This window comes from Dunckerocampus dactyliophorus, chromosome 3 (assembly GCF_027744805.1).
Source record: "Dunckerocampus dactyliophorus isolate RoL2022-P2 chromosome 3, RoL_Ddac_1.1, whole genome shotgun sequence".
Lineage (NCBI taxonomy): Eukaryota > Metazoa > Chordata > Actinopteri > Syngnathiformes > Syngnathidae > Dunckerocampus > Dunckerocampus dactyliophorus.
The window spans coordinates 3,616,463-3,632,896 of NC_072821.1; the positions used below are offsets into that span (position 1 = coordinate 3,616,463).

Consider the following 16,434-nt stretch of genomic DNA (forward strand, 5'->3'; position numbering starts at 1 on the left):
AGGCCATTCGTTCCTCTTTGCCTGATTGTCCTTCAGGAGGATGACATCACCTTCATGAATATTAGGCCTTTTGTCTTGCCATTTGTTGCGAAGCTGCAACGTTTTGAGGTATTCGCACTTCCACCTGTTCCAAAAGGTGTCGGCCAGGCTCTGCACTTGCTTCCACTCTTCTTTGAAAAGATCTGCTTCCTCAAGATTGCAAGGGGGAGGAGGAGTGGAGCCTGTTTTTTGGGTCAAAAGCATTGCTGGTGTGAGGATGAGGGGATATTCGGGATCTGATGACACTGGGATGAGGGGTCTTGCATTCATGACTGCCATGACCTCTGCCATGAGGGTGGTGAGGACTTCATGGGTAAGCTGAGATTTCTTCTGTTCAAGCAGCATGAAGTCTAGAATGCGGCGGGCGATGCCAATCATGCGCTCCCATGCGCCACCCGTGTGAGACGCGTGGGGAGTATTGAAGACCCAGGAGCAGCTCTGGGTGCTGAGGAATTTCTCTACTGCATCGGCGCTCTGAATTGGTTTGTCCATATTCAGTTCTCGAGAGGCACCGACGAAATTGGTCCCACGGTCAGACCGTATTTGTTTGACGGGGCCCCTAACAGCGAAGAACCTCCGCAAGGCGTTGATGAAGCTGCTGGAGTATTTTGTAGAAAAGTGGGTCCTGTGAACCATATCGTGCTGTTCAGGACAGCTGGAGTCACAGATCTCGATCCAATATCGGCTGGGTTGAGGTCAGTGTGAACATACTTCCACTGGCCAGAGCATGGTGACTGGAGGATTCGCTGGACTCTATTGTGGACATAGACATAGAACCTCCTTGATTGGTTGTGGATGTACCCTAGTACAACTTTGCTATCAGTATAGTATGTTATGTCGTCAAATGTCTCGTCCATCTCTGCGACTATCATCTCGGCTATCTCTACTGCGAGTACAGCGGCACACAGTTCGAGCCTGGGAATAGTAAGATCGGGCTGTGGAGCCAGCTTTGTCTTGCCGAACACGAAGCCAACCGCAGTTTGTTCATCTTTGTTTGTCACCCTAATGTAGGCTACAGCTGCTACTGCTTTCACTGATGCGTCTGCAAAGACACAGAGTTCTCTTGTTTGGGCCCCTGCTGTGGAGAAGGGTGTGTAGCAGCGTGGTATCTGTAATTTTGTTAGGTCGTGGAGAGACTCTCTCCAGCTGGTCCACTCAGTCTCCATGTCTCTTGGAAGTGGCGAGTCCCAATCTTCTGCTTGAGTGGTGAGGGCTCTCAGTATCAGTCTTCCTCGAACAGAGACAGGTGCGAGGAAGCCTAGGGGATCATAGAGACTGTTCACTGTGGACAACACCCCTCTGCGAGTAAATGGCTTCTGGCTCTCTGCAATCTGGAAGGTGAAGGAGTCTGTGCACATATTCCACGACAAACCCAGGCTACGTTGGACGGGTAGGTCATCGACAAAGAGGTCCAAGTCTCCGACATCCTTGCTGCGGTCCTCTGGGGGGAATGCATCTATGACAGCAGGGCGATTTGATGCAATTTTGTGCAGTCTGAGGTTGGAGGCCGCAAGCATCTCCTGAGCTCGCCGGAGAACACTAACAGCTTCTTCTTCAGTGTTGAAGGACTTGAGTGCATCATCCACGTAGAACTCGCGGTCGATCAGTTCTCTTGCGTCACTGCCATAGTCCGCTTCTGCTTTTTTGGCAGCTCTCCGTAGGCCGTACACAGCCACGGCCGGGGACGGGCTGTTGCCAAAAAGGTGGACCCTCATTCTGTAGTCCACAATGTCGGAGTTAAGGTCATTGTTCCTGAACCATAGGAAGCGGAGAAAGTCCCTGTGGTCTTCCCTCACAATGAAGCAGTGGAACATGTGCTCGATGTCTGCAGTGATGGCTACCTGCTCTTTCCTGAACCTCATGAGTACGCCCAGCAGACTGTTGTTAAGGTCGGGGCCTTTGAGCAGGACGTCGTTGAGTGACACCCCTTCACATGGTGCACTTGAGTCGAAGACTACACGGATCCTGTCAGGCTTTTTGGGATGGTATACTCCAAAGAGCGGTAGATACCAGCGCTCTTGTCCGTCTCGTAGGGTCGGTGCGGCCTCCGCATGTTCTCTCCTGAACAGGTTCTCCATGAACTCTAGAAAGTGAGCCTTCATCTGAGGACGTTTTTCCAGGGTGCGTCTGAGTGAGAGCAGGCGGTCTTGTGCTTGTTTCCTATTATCAGGCAGCCGTGGTCTTGGAGAACGGAAAGGTAAGGGCCCCACCCAGCTGTTGGAGCTATCTTGATGGAACTCACTGTCCATGATCTGGAGGAATCTGATGTCTTCTAATGATGGTGCGAGGTGATGGTCATTGGCTGTTTGTGCAAAGACGTTCTGTCCCAAGCTGTTTCTGCTGAACAGTGTGGAGGTGGGTGCGGGTCGGTATTGCGGTGTAGATGAGTGACTGAACTTCTCCTTGACCCTGATATGGTTAGTGCATGGCTGCAGATGGCTTGTGCGACCATTCTCTAGGATGCATGTCTTGTAGCTGCTCACCTGAGATGGTCTGTGGGCACCGCGGAGACATACATCACCAATGATGACCCAGCCTAGGTCCAGCCTTTGGGCGAATGGAGCATTGCCTAGACTGCTGATCTGGTCGCGGACTTTGTGCACCCTCAATATATCTCTGCCTAGCAAGAGGAGTATGTTGGCATTCGGATCAAGTGGAGGTATTTTGTTGGCGATCCGCTTCAGGTGGGTGTGGTGGTAGGCTGCATCTGGAGTAGGTATCTCAGAGCGGTTGTTGGGGAGTTGGTTGCACTCGAGAAGCGTTGGCAGGGGAATGCTCAAACTTTGATCTATTGACTCCACCATGTAACCTTTGGCTCTCCTCCCCGCAGTCTCTTTAAGCCCAGCGCACGTTTTTAGTGTGTATGGGTAGGAGCACCCTGAAACCTTGAAGAGGTCAAAAAACTGAGAGCGTACGAGGGAGCGGTTGCTCTGTTCGTCGAGTACTGCATACATTTTCCTGGACTTCTCTCTGTGTCCAGTTGGGTAAACGTTGACAAGGCATATTTTGGCACATGCTCTCGCGCTGAGTCCTTCGCCACACACCTGAGTGCAAGCTGAAGTGATGTCTTGCCTAGAAATGTGATCCTGTACATCCACTTTGTCTTCCTCCTCCCAGTGCTCTGAAGTCGGGGTTGACATTTTAGACCTCCGGGCAGAGAGTCCAGGGTGGAGGGCTGCAACATGGTTTATGCTCTCACATTCTGAGCACCTTATGTCGGCTGAGCAGTTCCTGGCAAGGTGCTGAGTGGAGGAGCAGCATCGGAAGCAGATGGAGTGTTCCTTTAGAAGCTGTTGACGTTCTTCCAAACTCCTTTCTCTAAAGCCTCTACATTTCGCCAAAGGATGAGGTTTGTTGTGAATGGGGCAATATTTGTTTGGGTCACCACTTTCGTTGTCTTCTCCATCTACTGCTGGGGAAGCTTGAGTCTTGTGAACATGCACGGATGTTTTCGGAGATCTCTCCCATGCATTCTTTCCTCCAGTAGAGTAATGGCTGAAGTTGAAGCTGGGGTCTGTACGAGTTTTTGCCTCCGTACGGATGAGGTCTACAAACACAGAAAAGGGTGGGAAGCTGACTTGATGTTCACGCTTGTACTTTGAACCGAGTGATATCCACTTCTCTTGTATGTTGTGTGGGAGTTTCTCCACGATAGGATTAATTCCTCTTGAGGTGTCCAGGTAAGATAGGCCTGGGAGATGTCCGTCTCGTTTCGCGGCTTCCATCTCTGACAGCAGATCTGCAAGATCCCGTAGCTTCTGTGGATCCTTCATGGTAATTCTAGGGAAGCTTTCTAGTTTACTGAAGAGAGCGTGCTCGACGGCCTCAGGTGAGCCGAACGTTTCATCAAGCCGTTCCCATGCCATCACCAGTCCAAGGGGTGGATTTCTGACGTTTACTGCTGCTATTCTTTTCACCTGCTCGGCTGACTCCTTTCCAAGGTACTTACTTAGCAGGTTTAGTTCTTCCCTCTCAGTTAGGTCCAAGTCGATGATCGCACTTCGGAAAGAGATTTTCCAGGCCCAGTAGTTTAGTGGCTGCTCGTCATATGTTGTGAGCCCCGAGGTCACCAGCCTACTGCGGGCAAGATATCTGGCAAGATCGTTTGTGATTTCAGGTTTGCTCTGTCTAGTTTCATGGAGCATCTCATGCGGTGACTGCTGGATGTGGATCAGTGGCTGCCGATCAGTGTTCCGGCAGCTGGGTTTGTAGGAGATTCCATCTACTAACTGCTGAATGGGAGATGATGGGCCACTCTTCTGTGGAGAGGGAGCCTGAGATGTGTAATGAGGCACATTGCAGGTAGAGGTGGCAGCTTGCTCGTTCTTCGGGTTACATTTTGTTGATTCAACAGCTTTATTTCTGTCAATAACAAATGGTAGCTCACACATGCTGAGTGGCACTGAGTGTAAGCTGGATTGCTCTGACACATAGGCGGCAGTGCGTCGATATTGTCTGTTTGAAAGAACTTGACTGTTGGCTTCGCTGCATATTTCTAATTTTTCAAAATCTGATGCCACGTCCATTAACCCTGCTTGCAATGTGTTTGCCTCTGCTAGGGCTGCGTCCATTTCTTTCTCTTCTTTAAGTGCATCAAGAGTAGCTTGGATGCGAGCCTGCTCAACTTTCAGTTCAATTTCCTTTTTTGAATGAGCTACTCTAGCCTGTGCCGCTTCGGCTTTTGCTTTTGCTATGGCAACGGCAAGATTAGCTTTTGTTGAGCCGCTTGATGAACGGGATGCATGTGAGCTCGTAGATCGCCCATCTTCATTTTTAGATGTGTTAGTTCCTTCCATGTTGCCTTAATAAATCGGTAGTGAAAGGGTCAATATGACGTGGGTATAAGGGGGTTAGCCACTTAGCTCTTCTTGGCGGTGTAGTTGGAGGGCTGTCTTCTTCACCGTTAGCTGAGTAGCCGTCTTTTCACTGTGCAGGCCTTGCTAGCCAACCAGTTAAACAGTTCCCGAAAGGAGATGAAAGAGGCAGGTCTTTCTTCTTTAGCCTTTATAGGATTTTGTGAAACTGTAATACAATACAGAACTTAAATAAGAACAGAACAATAAAACTCTCTTGAATCTTGAATCACAAAGGTTGGCCACATGTAGAATTAACAACAAGAGTAAAGTTAAAGCTCCATAGGCAAAAATATCAAAGGGAAAGCTGGCTTAGCCTACTAGGGGTACACCAGCTACCATTGCACAAGACTACTTAATATGAAAAAACACAAACTGCACTTACAGACGTTGCTTTAGCTGTAGGAACAAGGAAAGACAGGGTAGTGTAACTGGAAACCGAACATGAAGGGCAGGAGTGGAAGTATTCACTGAGAAAAAGTGAATGAGAGCAGCGATAGGAATAGACAACTGACGAGTCACGTTAACGTTATGTTGAGAAAAAAAAGAGAAAATGACCCGTATGTACAATAGGGACCATTGCTTAATACGTCCACAAGGGGGTGCCATTACACAAGAAAACATAGGCTCTGCTCAGGAGACTGAACATACCGTATGTTCCAAAAATGAATACCCCCCTCACATTTCAGTAATTGTTTTCCTCTCCTGTGGACTGTATCTTCTCCACAATACGCTTGAAATTAAACTTGGATCTACTTCAGAGTCGTCAACGCACAGCTTGTATCACGGTATACAGTCGTCCCTCGCTACATCGCAGTTGGAACACCCATTCCTCGCTCTAACACGGTTTTTCAAAAATGAGTTAATGAAAAATGATCGCCGTTTCATGGCTGACTATGTACTATTAGTAGTCGACAAATACTACTGTAAAAGTCAAGTTATATGTACTGTAGTATTCTGGTCACTAGGTGTCGTTACATTGATGAGACATTACAGTACCTTACATTACATGACCTTCACACTGCATGAAGTCAGCCACGGCATGTCTGACATGATAGAGTGAAAAAAGTTCTCCTCCCATTCCGTGCGGAAGTGGTAAGTTTTTGACTTCTTACTTTGTCCTTCTTCCCCACTCCGTTTGAAAAACTTTTAAGTTACGAACAAATAAATTGGAGGCTAATTAGTTAGTTCGGTAGCTTGCTAAATGCTATGAGCGATGGCCGTCTTTTATGTCCCTGCAGTGATATCGTAGCCTGCGCATTAGTGTTGCGCAACGTAGTGTAAAGAAAAAATAATAGGAGTGTAAAGGTGATGTTACTTCATGTCTACAGGGTTCTAATAATGGTTAAAAAAAAAGAATTAAAAATTAGAAAGTCAAACACGTTTTCTATGCTCCAACTATGAAAATAATTTCTTCCTTATTGTTGAAATGCGCTTATCGCGGTGTGGTCTGGAACCGATTAACCACGATAAACAAGGGATGACTGAATACATACTGCCCACTTAAAACAGTCCTTGATAAGATACAGTATACGGCAATAAAATGGTGAATGAAAATGTGAGGGATGCACTAAAATTTGGGAGATACTGACATTCTGCTTTATTTTTGGCTTTTTTTTATCCACTTATTCCAAAAGGAGAAGCCTCACCAAGACAAGAGGATGGTGAGGGAAAGAAGAGCATCCATACAGATCATACACGATTAAATTACCTCATTCAGTTAGCACGTTTTATTTCTGCCCGGGGCGAGCTACGAGCTACGATCATCATCACAACTTACTTTTTAAAGTGTCACTTAACAATCATGCTCTCGTTATCATTCTAATACTTATGGCTGGTCTTCAAAACACTAGTTGCGTGTCGAAGTTGTTCAACAGTATGTACAGCTTTAGACAGTGACGCTATCACAGGGGTCTCCAACAGGTACCTCACCAGCTGACCAAAGAGTATTTGCTTCACCTCTTAGTATTTTTATCATTGTTCTATTCAGACATAACACCCGTATTTAATGACAAATGAGCACACTGAGTGGAGATGCGTTTTGTAAATAAAGTACAATTTAAATGTTGGCAGTGCTCTCAGCAACTTTGCCATTAGATTAACAGTTTTGCAATGTTCTGCTAGTTGTTGAAAAAAGTTATACAAATAAGTTAATAAATAAGTCATTCAAAAATTGCTATTTGTCCTAAAAAAATCAAATAAAAATAAAAAATTCAGACACAGCAGCGGCAGTCCGCCCTCCAATGCAGCCCACCACCACAGCTTAAAAAAATCCTAGGGGAAGCCCTAAGGGTGCAGAAGGTTACGCATTCTAGGGAAATTTTACCGCAAGCACACGCACGCACACTCGTGCGCACACATAGTTCAGTTTCAAATGTAAAAATTGTAAATAGTTCATTGTGTTATATGTTGTAAATAAATTATTTTAATGCAAGACAAGCCCTTTTTGTGTTATGTTGGTATAGTTTGAGCTGTCACAAATGCAAAAAAGATTTGTGTCAAAGTGAAAGTTATGCTTGTATGTATTATAAATGTATCTTTTCACAAAAAGCTGTTTTTCTCCCTTTTCTAGTCAAGAACTGATATTTTCCTGAAACTTGTTCTACAGCTGATTACTAGAGAACGGAAAAAGGTAGAAACAAACCTTTACTGATGAAAGACGAGGGTCCAATCTTTCTTTCGGTAGGTTCCATGTTTCTATAGCCATATAATACAATATTCTGTGTGCCTTGAAAGATCAGTCCAAATCGTCTAAAATGGCCGCTACAGAAGGGGTTGTCTTTTGAAAAATGGCTGGGATTGAAGGAGTAAAGAAGATCGTCAGCCTCCACTGCATATAAAATCTAGCACTTTCACAACCAACAGTCAGCCAACCACCAGGGGGCGAACAAACGTTTATGGGTTCATTAAGCTGTGTAACTAGCAAGTGAGTGGCAGCCTCAAACTGCTCAACAGTGGACTCCTGTGAAAGTGAGGCGTAATGTACGGAAGCTTTTGGAGGTGAGCAGCTGGAGCCTCATAAGGGACCAACATCCATAGTCTTCAGGTATTTTGAATTCCAAGTCTACTCGCATCTGTCAAAACTGGCCAAAAAATATTTGAGCATACCTGCACCAATTGCTCCCTCGGACAGAGTCTTCGGCAATAGTGACCCACCCTCGGACATCTCTGAACCCATAAATTGCTGACAGGCTCGTATTTCTCGCCTAAAATCTGACTCTGTAGGCCTGTTGTAAGCTTCGGTTCCTTGTGTGCCTTTTTTTTTTTTATTTCTTTGCACTTAATGATTTCACTCTGCAATGGCATATTTATTTTTAGTGAGTTAGTTTATTATTAATGATTTATTTTTAATTTAAATTTCATATTTGAACGGAAAGTCTTGATCTGCAGTTTAATATTGATCAAAATGATCCTGACTGTCATTTTGGCCGTAATCGCGCAGCTCTAACTGAGCCATAAAATCAATGGGAATGTCTGAAAATGAATGAAAAATGCGACCTTGGCTCCGACATCGCTCAGAATCAGTGAGGTTCTTGCCATAGCAGAAAGATCCAATGCATGAAAAGTGAAAGATGAAAGCAAAAACGGCACGCAGCATTGCATTCTCAACTAATTCAAAGCACAAACATCAGTGATCTTTTACTCATGTGAGTCATGTGGTACGGTATAGCATTTGAGGCTTACCAGCAGCCCCCCTCCCTCTGGAGAAGCTGCTGAAAGCCTAACAGAGCATTATTATTGCACCGGACCCCCTCTGCTATCTGGCCTACTCTACTGTGACCACACAGATGGAATCAGGGTACAGACAAAACTGGAGAGTTGCACAGAACCAGGATTCAGTTATAACCAAAACGAGACATTTACAGTGCCAGTTTGTGCAGATGCTGCTTTATACGCCGACCACAATAAACCTCTCTGTGCTGCTGATTTACATAACGCCCGACTAACCACCCTTTCGAGCTGTGAAAAGACGACAATCGAGTTTACCAATGCATCTGGACTGCAAGCTACAGTTTGCTGGCTTTTTTAAACAAAAACAAGCAAAAACAACAACAGCAAGACATGAGACATCATAAGTGCAAGCAGCCGGGTGTCGAGTGTTTCCGGTATAACAGGTCCTCAGGTCCTCAACTCCTCTTTATGTCATGGCAGGGTTGAACACTAGGGGGGGACTGTGAGGTCTGCTAGGTGGAGACAGATAGGGTTTAACGGTAATGGTTTGTTTATTTCCAACACGCGTACCAAAATTCCATTCAAGAACATCATATGGCTACACTTGTGCACTTGAACACCCCTTCTCCATGTCTCAGCAATTACTGAATGTGTTCACTGTAGGGCTGCAACTAACAATTATTTTCTTCATCAAATACTGTCAATTCTGGACTACTACAAATCCTAAGTCCAAATACAAACACAAACAGTTAGTGGTTTGGCCCGCAACATATCCGAAAAGAGGCATCGATATTGATCACCGTTTTCCAAAGTCAAAGCTGATGTGTGTGAATATCTTGTTTTGCCTAAAACACAAAGATAATATGTCTGCTTTCATGGATGATGAAGGAAATTTTAAAATATTCACATTTGAGAAGCTGATATCAGAGGACATTGATAAATGATAATGTTATAATTGATAAACACATAAACTAGGGGTCTAACGACCCATTTTAATAATTCGATTCGTATCACAATTCGTGGTTGCTGATACGATTCAAGAACGACTTTGGTGCATTTAGAACGATACGATGCGAAACGATTCAGTAACCTTAAATCGATTCAGTAACCTTAAATCAATTCAGTAAAGTTTTAGCCAAAAATGTGAAATAAATACCTGGATACTGACCGGTGCAGATGAAGTTTCCTAGATTCACGTTGTTTTTTGTAAGGGAATCAGGTATAAATGATTAATAATGCACATACTTAAGAATAAATTGTCAGTGACTACAAAAAATGAGTTAAAAATGCAATAGAAAATCGGGATGAACAGAGGGTGGTATAGCTTGCCACGATCAATTATTTACTTTAAAAAGTGCAATCCTAACCTGCACTTTGCACCCAAAGGTGAGGGACATTATGCAAATTCCTCAGCAAATGAATGTGGTACGGCATCTTCAATCAGGTATTGAAACTTTCTCACCTATACGGGCCGATGGCTGCCGGGGCTTTTTTTGTGCTAATAATCCTCCTGATCAGAGCAGCCATTTGAAAGAACGGTGCAGCAACTAGCAAGTAATGTGGCCCCCTGTACCTTTTGCCGCTGAGAGGGTCCATATGGGTCCTCCGTCTTGATGACGCGCTTAACAGAGTCGCTGGACAGAACCGTGGTGTGGTGGGTTTATGGTAATATGTTTTGATAATGATGAGACCAAACCTGGAGAGCAAACAGACTTTGCATGTGAAATGATGGCAGATAGCGTGCAGCGTGTAAGAAGCAAATGTGAGTGTAAATGTGTGACAAAACAAATAAACGGTCAACAGAAATTGCGGCTTCCCAGCCTTTCCTCTCTTCTCAGTCCTCTCGTACACAAGCAAGTGAGCGCCATTTATTGCTTCCGCGTACGTAAGCCTATGTTTTGACCTGGACACGCCGCGCTGGATGATAACTTCATTAAGCGTCACTGCTACTGGACAGTAAACAAAATGTCCTTACTTTGCATATCGTCCACATAAAAGTCACTTAAAAGGAGTTTCAAATAAATGCAGATGAGTTAAATAGAAGAAAAGAAGAAAAGGCGAATCAACTTTATTTCACAAGCCCACCACAACTCCCATGACCACCACATACCTGGAAGACGATGATGTCACAGACACAGACTGAATTTCCTTTTCGTCTTTATCGAGTCTTCATTATTAAAAGTGCCTAAAAAACACACATCCACATAAAGCCTGCCGTGTTTACATCCAATGCTTTATTTCCTTGTATCGATTCAATCACTTGATTACCTTTTTAAACACTGTTAGCTCGATACATGCCTTGCTAAACACACATGGATGTAGTTGGATCGTAGGACTATAAATCGATGCATCGATGTAGTGAATGAATCGTTACACCCCTATTATACCCACTATATGCTTTTACTGTTTCTCAAACTGACTCATAATAGAACATTTAATTTTACTCCACGTATTAACATGCTAAATGCTTTTTATGTTGTGCGGACATACCGATGTTTTAGATGCAATGTTTTTCCACTCTTGTTGAAAAAAGGTGGTTTATATTATCTGTGTTATGCGTATTAGCAAGGATACTAACATAATAACATCTAAAGAAACTACTAAAACAAAGTCGACAACTTGTACAACAAACACTGAACATAAAGATATTAGTAACTTCTTCTTCTTTCATATCCATGACCTATTACCTAACAATGTTCCATTTTCTCGACTTTGTTTGTCTCGGACTAAGACAAACTAGCCCTTGCAAGTGCCAGCTCTCCAACGGTTTTCTGTCAGAAGGACTAAAAGGTTCATCTTTTCGGGTCTGGTAGCAAGAGGTCAATCGTCCATAAACAGTGCAACAATTACATAGAACAGCGGGCCCATTCTCCACGCTTTCCTGTACTATATCACACTAAATGCGTTGCTGTTTCACGGTCAGTAAAGCTGGAAAATAGAGCAGCAGTAACAATTTAAGGTAATTTAATGGTACTAATCATAATGATGAAGTTATGGTTAACGTCCTGGATAAGAAGCACGAGTTTCAGGCTAAATTCTGATTCAAACATGGCTGGATTTACACTACATGGATTGAGCGACACAATTCAGATTTTTCAGGCCAATTTGAATATGTGTCATGGCAGCGTATTGAATCAGACATCTTCAGATCGTAATCAGATATCATCCAGTGTGACTACTGGAGCTAACATGTCAATTCGCAGATCGATGACATACCCAAACAACACACCCAATGCGAATACAAAACACACCCATGGTCAAATCAAGACTATTACAACTAAATAAGGAAAAGGGCCGTTTGGGTCCCTATGCAGAGTTTTAGGAATGCTGCCTTCGAGTATAAGATATGTTTTACATATTGACCAGATCAAGGTTTCCATGTCATTTGCTGTTGTTTTACGACCCAAAATAGTACAAGGTGGTGTGGTAACAAAGGTCGAGAGGAAGCCCGATTTCCCAGAGCACCACAAATATCCGACTGGTATTGTATGTTGCAGCTTTGGTCGCATGGTACGTAAAAAAATCCAGTGTATGAAGATGGGGGAAGAAATGAATGTCCCTGTGTAACACTCATTTACAGATAATATCAGCACACAGCACAACACTGTGAGGCTTTTGTTATTGTTTAATTTAAGGGCGAGTTACATACTGTCTGGTTGGTCATACATCATATTATTTACATAACCAACACGATTATTGCCATCACGTGGAGCCCTGACCAGGGTTTAAGAATAGGCTCTACTCTGTGACAAACCAAAATGAACTATCTTTAAGATGCTAGAGCCAGACAGACAGTGTCGGGGGGGGGCTTGATGAAGTCGAGGGGGAATTCAGCAAGGGGCTTATTGCCAGACCTTTACAACTCCTCCATTATTGCAGTACAGCTTAGGGGCGGGGGGAGGGGGGGGGGGGCAACAGGGCCCGTCTAAAGAGAGGCAGGCACGTGTGCACACGAGCGTGATGAACATGTTCCGGCAAGATGCACGTGTGCCATCAAGATTCCCCAAGATGTGATGACACTACTGCAAATTACAAAGCAGGTGTCTGTGGACCAAAGTCCACCTGGAGGTGTAGGAGCCAGACACAGAGCACATTTGTCTAACAAGAAAACACCATGATGAGCAGGAACCTGGGAAGCAGGCACCATCCTCCCAGGACAAAAAGTGCATTGAATAGAATGCAGACCTTTGCCAATGTCGAACACACGTGTCTTGTAAGCGGCGTTAATGTCTGCTGTCATCGGTGTATTCCAGTTTCACAATGATTACAATTTCTGGATGTGCTACCTGGATCAGAAGCAGGGTTTAACAGTGTCCTCCGAAATTGTGCGGAGCAACCACTGTGCATGTGACTTAGTGTTGTTCAACATCTTGTAGATGGCAGTGATGCGTTTTTCAAACTGTTGCCTTACATCACCAAAATGTTTGAGTCATATGTGGATTTGGAATGCTAAAAACAATGCTAACAAAGCAGCATCAAAGATCGGCATAGGCACACCCGGTTTCTACATATACTTCAATAAAAAAAAAACCAAAACGTTAAACAAATTAGAGCTTAATTGTCGGGATGTCGGGTGCCACTCTGCTGTATTTTGAAGATCAAATTATCTCAGCTTCCGCCACAAGATTGGGCCTATCCGGTTGCCGTTCGGAACTCTGAGCCACACTCCAACATGGTAAGTGAGGTAATGCGCCTCAAAGCTGGTTGCCACCCGACTTCCGCCACCCGCATAAGAAGAAAACGCAACACCACGCAGACATGTCCACGGTGTACCGTGGTGAAGTTAGTTTCACGTTGGACATTCGGCTCCGCAGCTACAGTGGCAGTTCCGCCTCACTGTGCCCGGACTGCTGTGTCATTGTGCGGGGAGCTTGCACGCAGGTGCGGAGCTACGTGGTGGCCAATGGTGGCCGTGGCTACCCTTGGTCACTCTCCAGCCACCCCACTGGCCATCTAGGCATTTCAGGTATCAACTTACTGCCACCCCCTGAGTAATGGTCTCACCGTGGCCACCCACAATGAAAAATGTATGGCTCTGCTAATGCTCGCTCGGGAAGTGCTGCTCTAGGGAACACACTAGGGAACTAGTGCGCAAAGAGAGTTTGTTAAAAAAAATGTGATATAGTCTATAACCATATTCAATTACACAAATTTTGTAACAAAAGCTTATTATCACAAAAAAAAGATCTGTACCGGATCGAATCAGCAAGACCATAAAAAAAACACCCAAAAAACGGATCGACCAAAAAAATGTGGATCGGGACATCCCTACTTGATTGTCGAACAACCAATTTGGAACTTTAAATTGTCTAGATACAAAAGTAAAGCTTGCTTTATGCTTCTGCATCGAGGCGACGATGTACTAGATGTTGGCTCGCTCCTCCCCCTTTGTACTAGTATAGTATAGTATAGTATAGTACTTTCTGGTGCTCGACCGTTTATTGGCAGGGCCGATAATTGGACTTTTGACGTATCATTTATTTAAATCCGACGGGCTGATATCAAGATGTCAATTTAAAACTCAGTTATTTTGGCTCAGACGCGCCTCTCGCTCTCTCCTACCGGCTGCGACTTCTGTCTCCAGCATTGTTCCACCCACGGCACGATCTGATTGGTTAAGCAAGCCACAGACGGCACGCGTTAGTGGCCGAGCCAGTCTGAAGCGGAGGCGGTCCTCTCACACACACACACACACACACGGCTGAGAGGGAAGTTTTCCCGTGTGCAGAACGTCCTGAGAGCAAACATACATTTCAAGGTAAACGCGGAAAACTCTCGCAATGGTAATAAACATCCCAGGGCTCTACATCTCGCAATTACTACTAATGTTACAGTGAGCAGCAGAGTAACGTAAGAGCAGAGTAAACATTAGCGGCAGCCCTGCTAGCTCATAGTACCTCCAAACATGTCTGTGAATCACTTGAAAGAAGGCTGCTGATAATGTCGCCAGCCTTCAACAGTCTGTGATAGTAAAAGCATGTGTGTGATTCACAGAGAGCGCCTAAAAAACTCAATTCACTTGTTTATTGGAGGGAAGCACGCAAGTTGGAGGCTGGTTAGCGTACCATAGCATTAGTTGGCCGGTTTGGCAATTAGCATTGGGGAGAATGTATGTAATGTGGAGGATAGTGTGTGTTTGTGTGAAAGTCACATGAAAAACTCTACAGCTCACAACTATGACAATAACGTAACGTCAAGAGCGGCGTAAACACAAGCGCCATCTTTGCTAGCTCCTGGTATCTCCCGATACAGTATGTCTGTGATACACTTGAAACAATGCTGCTGGTAATATCAATGTGGAGACAGTTAGTGACTGTAGAAACCTGTGTGTGTGTGATTGTGAGTGTACGAAATTCAATTCAGTCTTGTTTTGTTGCAGGGAAGTACGCTAAGATAAAGGCTGAAAAAAATTCAGGGAGCTATGATATAAGTTTTATTGAACTTTACAAGAGTTGCTGCTGAGCTTGTTAACGACCTATGATTTTTGTTGTGTTTAAACTTAAAACAAAAGGTAAGTTATATACTGTATAAATGTCACTTTATTTACTGTGGAAACATTTCAGGGAGCTATTTAGGTTTTTATTTAACTTCTAAGAGATGCTTTTGAGTCTAGGAACTCCATGCTCTTGTGGAGCTATTCTTCTGTTTGGTTAAATAAACACGTTTTAGGCAGTTAAACGAAGTTAAGTGTTTGTATTATTCAACATTTTTACGCCAATTTTTACACTTTTACTGCTAATGAATATCTGCTCCAAATATCGGTTATCGGCCTCCTGAACTACTAATAATCGGTATCAGTCCTGGAAAAACTCATATCGGTCGATCTCTACTATTTTCATCGTAAGAGGGAGATTATTTTGACTGGTTAAAAAAAAAAAAAAAAAAAAAGTGCGTCCACCCCGATATACAAGTACATGAATACTTATATATATATATTCTTTATGCTTATAGTAGGAGTTAGATCTGCTGAAAAGTGTGACAATTATTAAGCAAAAGTTGACAGTTGATATGCCGACAATTAATCTTGACGTAACAAACACGTTCAGTCAGAGCAACATACAACCTAAAGCAAGCATTGCAACAGCGATGAAAGGCTTTTTACTTCATTTTGTTCGTTTCCATACGTACAGTAAATATACCGTCAACCTGAGCCTCCAAAACCAGTTACATTCACTATTTACATGAGCCACATGACTCACCCTCTGTAAAAAGAGAACAGTGGAGGGAGTGAGCACTAAAGGCAGTTTGAGTCTTCAGTTAGAAAAAAAAAAACAAAACAAAAGTTGCAACGTCTGCCTCCATGGGAACGAGCTAATGACTTCCCGTGGTCTCGAAGCTTCACGTTGGAGTTACAAATCAGTAACCAGCGAGCTCTCGATTGATGAACTATTTGGCTATAGAAAAACAATGTCTACTACCAGTTAATTACAATAGTTTTCTGTAAGTTTGATGTATGAAGTTGTTCACGTTTAGCCTTCAGTCGAGCAGCACACCACTACATGATTATATACCATACACACAAGGGCAAAAGGGTCATTCTTGCAGTAGGACCCCTTTCCTCTGTTAAAGCAAAAACTTTAGGATCACCTCCAAGGGTTTTTCCTAAAATTCCTCTTAGATGCCAGACAGACTGTGGTCGCGGAGCCACAATAGGTTCTCCACAAAATTGCGGGTCAAACCAAGTTCAGCACAGTTGCCTCGCGTCACTATGCCCGCATTCCAGCCTCGCACAATTCAACATTCTTTTAGACAGACATTCTCTCTCTCTCTCTCGCTCTCTCTCAACCCAAAATAGTTGCCGTTTACTTCCTGGAGAGAAAACGGACAGAAAAAAGAACAGGAGCAGAAGAGAAACTTAATAAAATTCCGA

The 16,434-nt window shown here is 44.0% G+C and overlaps 2 protein-coding genes across 8 annotated transcripts in view; both read right to left on the reverse strand.

The window, feature by feature from the left end:
• Window positions 1-16,434, reverse strand: part of chd9 (chromodomain helicase DNA binding protein 9) — a 94,145-nt gene that overhangs the window by 61,175 nt on the left and 16,536 nt on the right. The window lies entirely within an intron of this gene.
• LOC129178856 (uncharacterized) lies at window positions 384-16,429 on the reverse strand. The gene is made up of 2 exons (XM_054771488.1): window positions 5,278-16,429; window positions 384-5,061 (listed from the first exon to the last, which is right to left on the reverse strand). The coding sequence occupies exon 2, from the start codon at window positions 4,833-4,835 to the stop codon at window positions 534-536; it is 4,302 nt and encodes a 1,433-aa protein (XP_054627463.1). The 5' UTR covers window positions 4,836-5,061; window positions 5,278-16,429; the 3' UTR covers window positions 384-533.

What these genes read in the sequence shown, in the direction of transcription:
- LOC129178856 (XM_054771488.1), bottom strand. Translation starts at nt 4,835, where the DNA reads ATGGAAGGAACTAACACATCTAAAAATGAAGATGGGCGATCTACGAGC.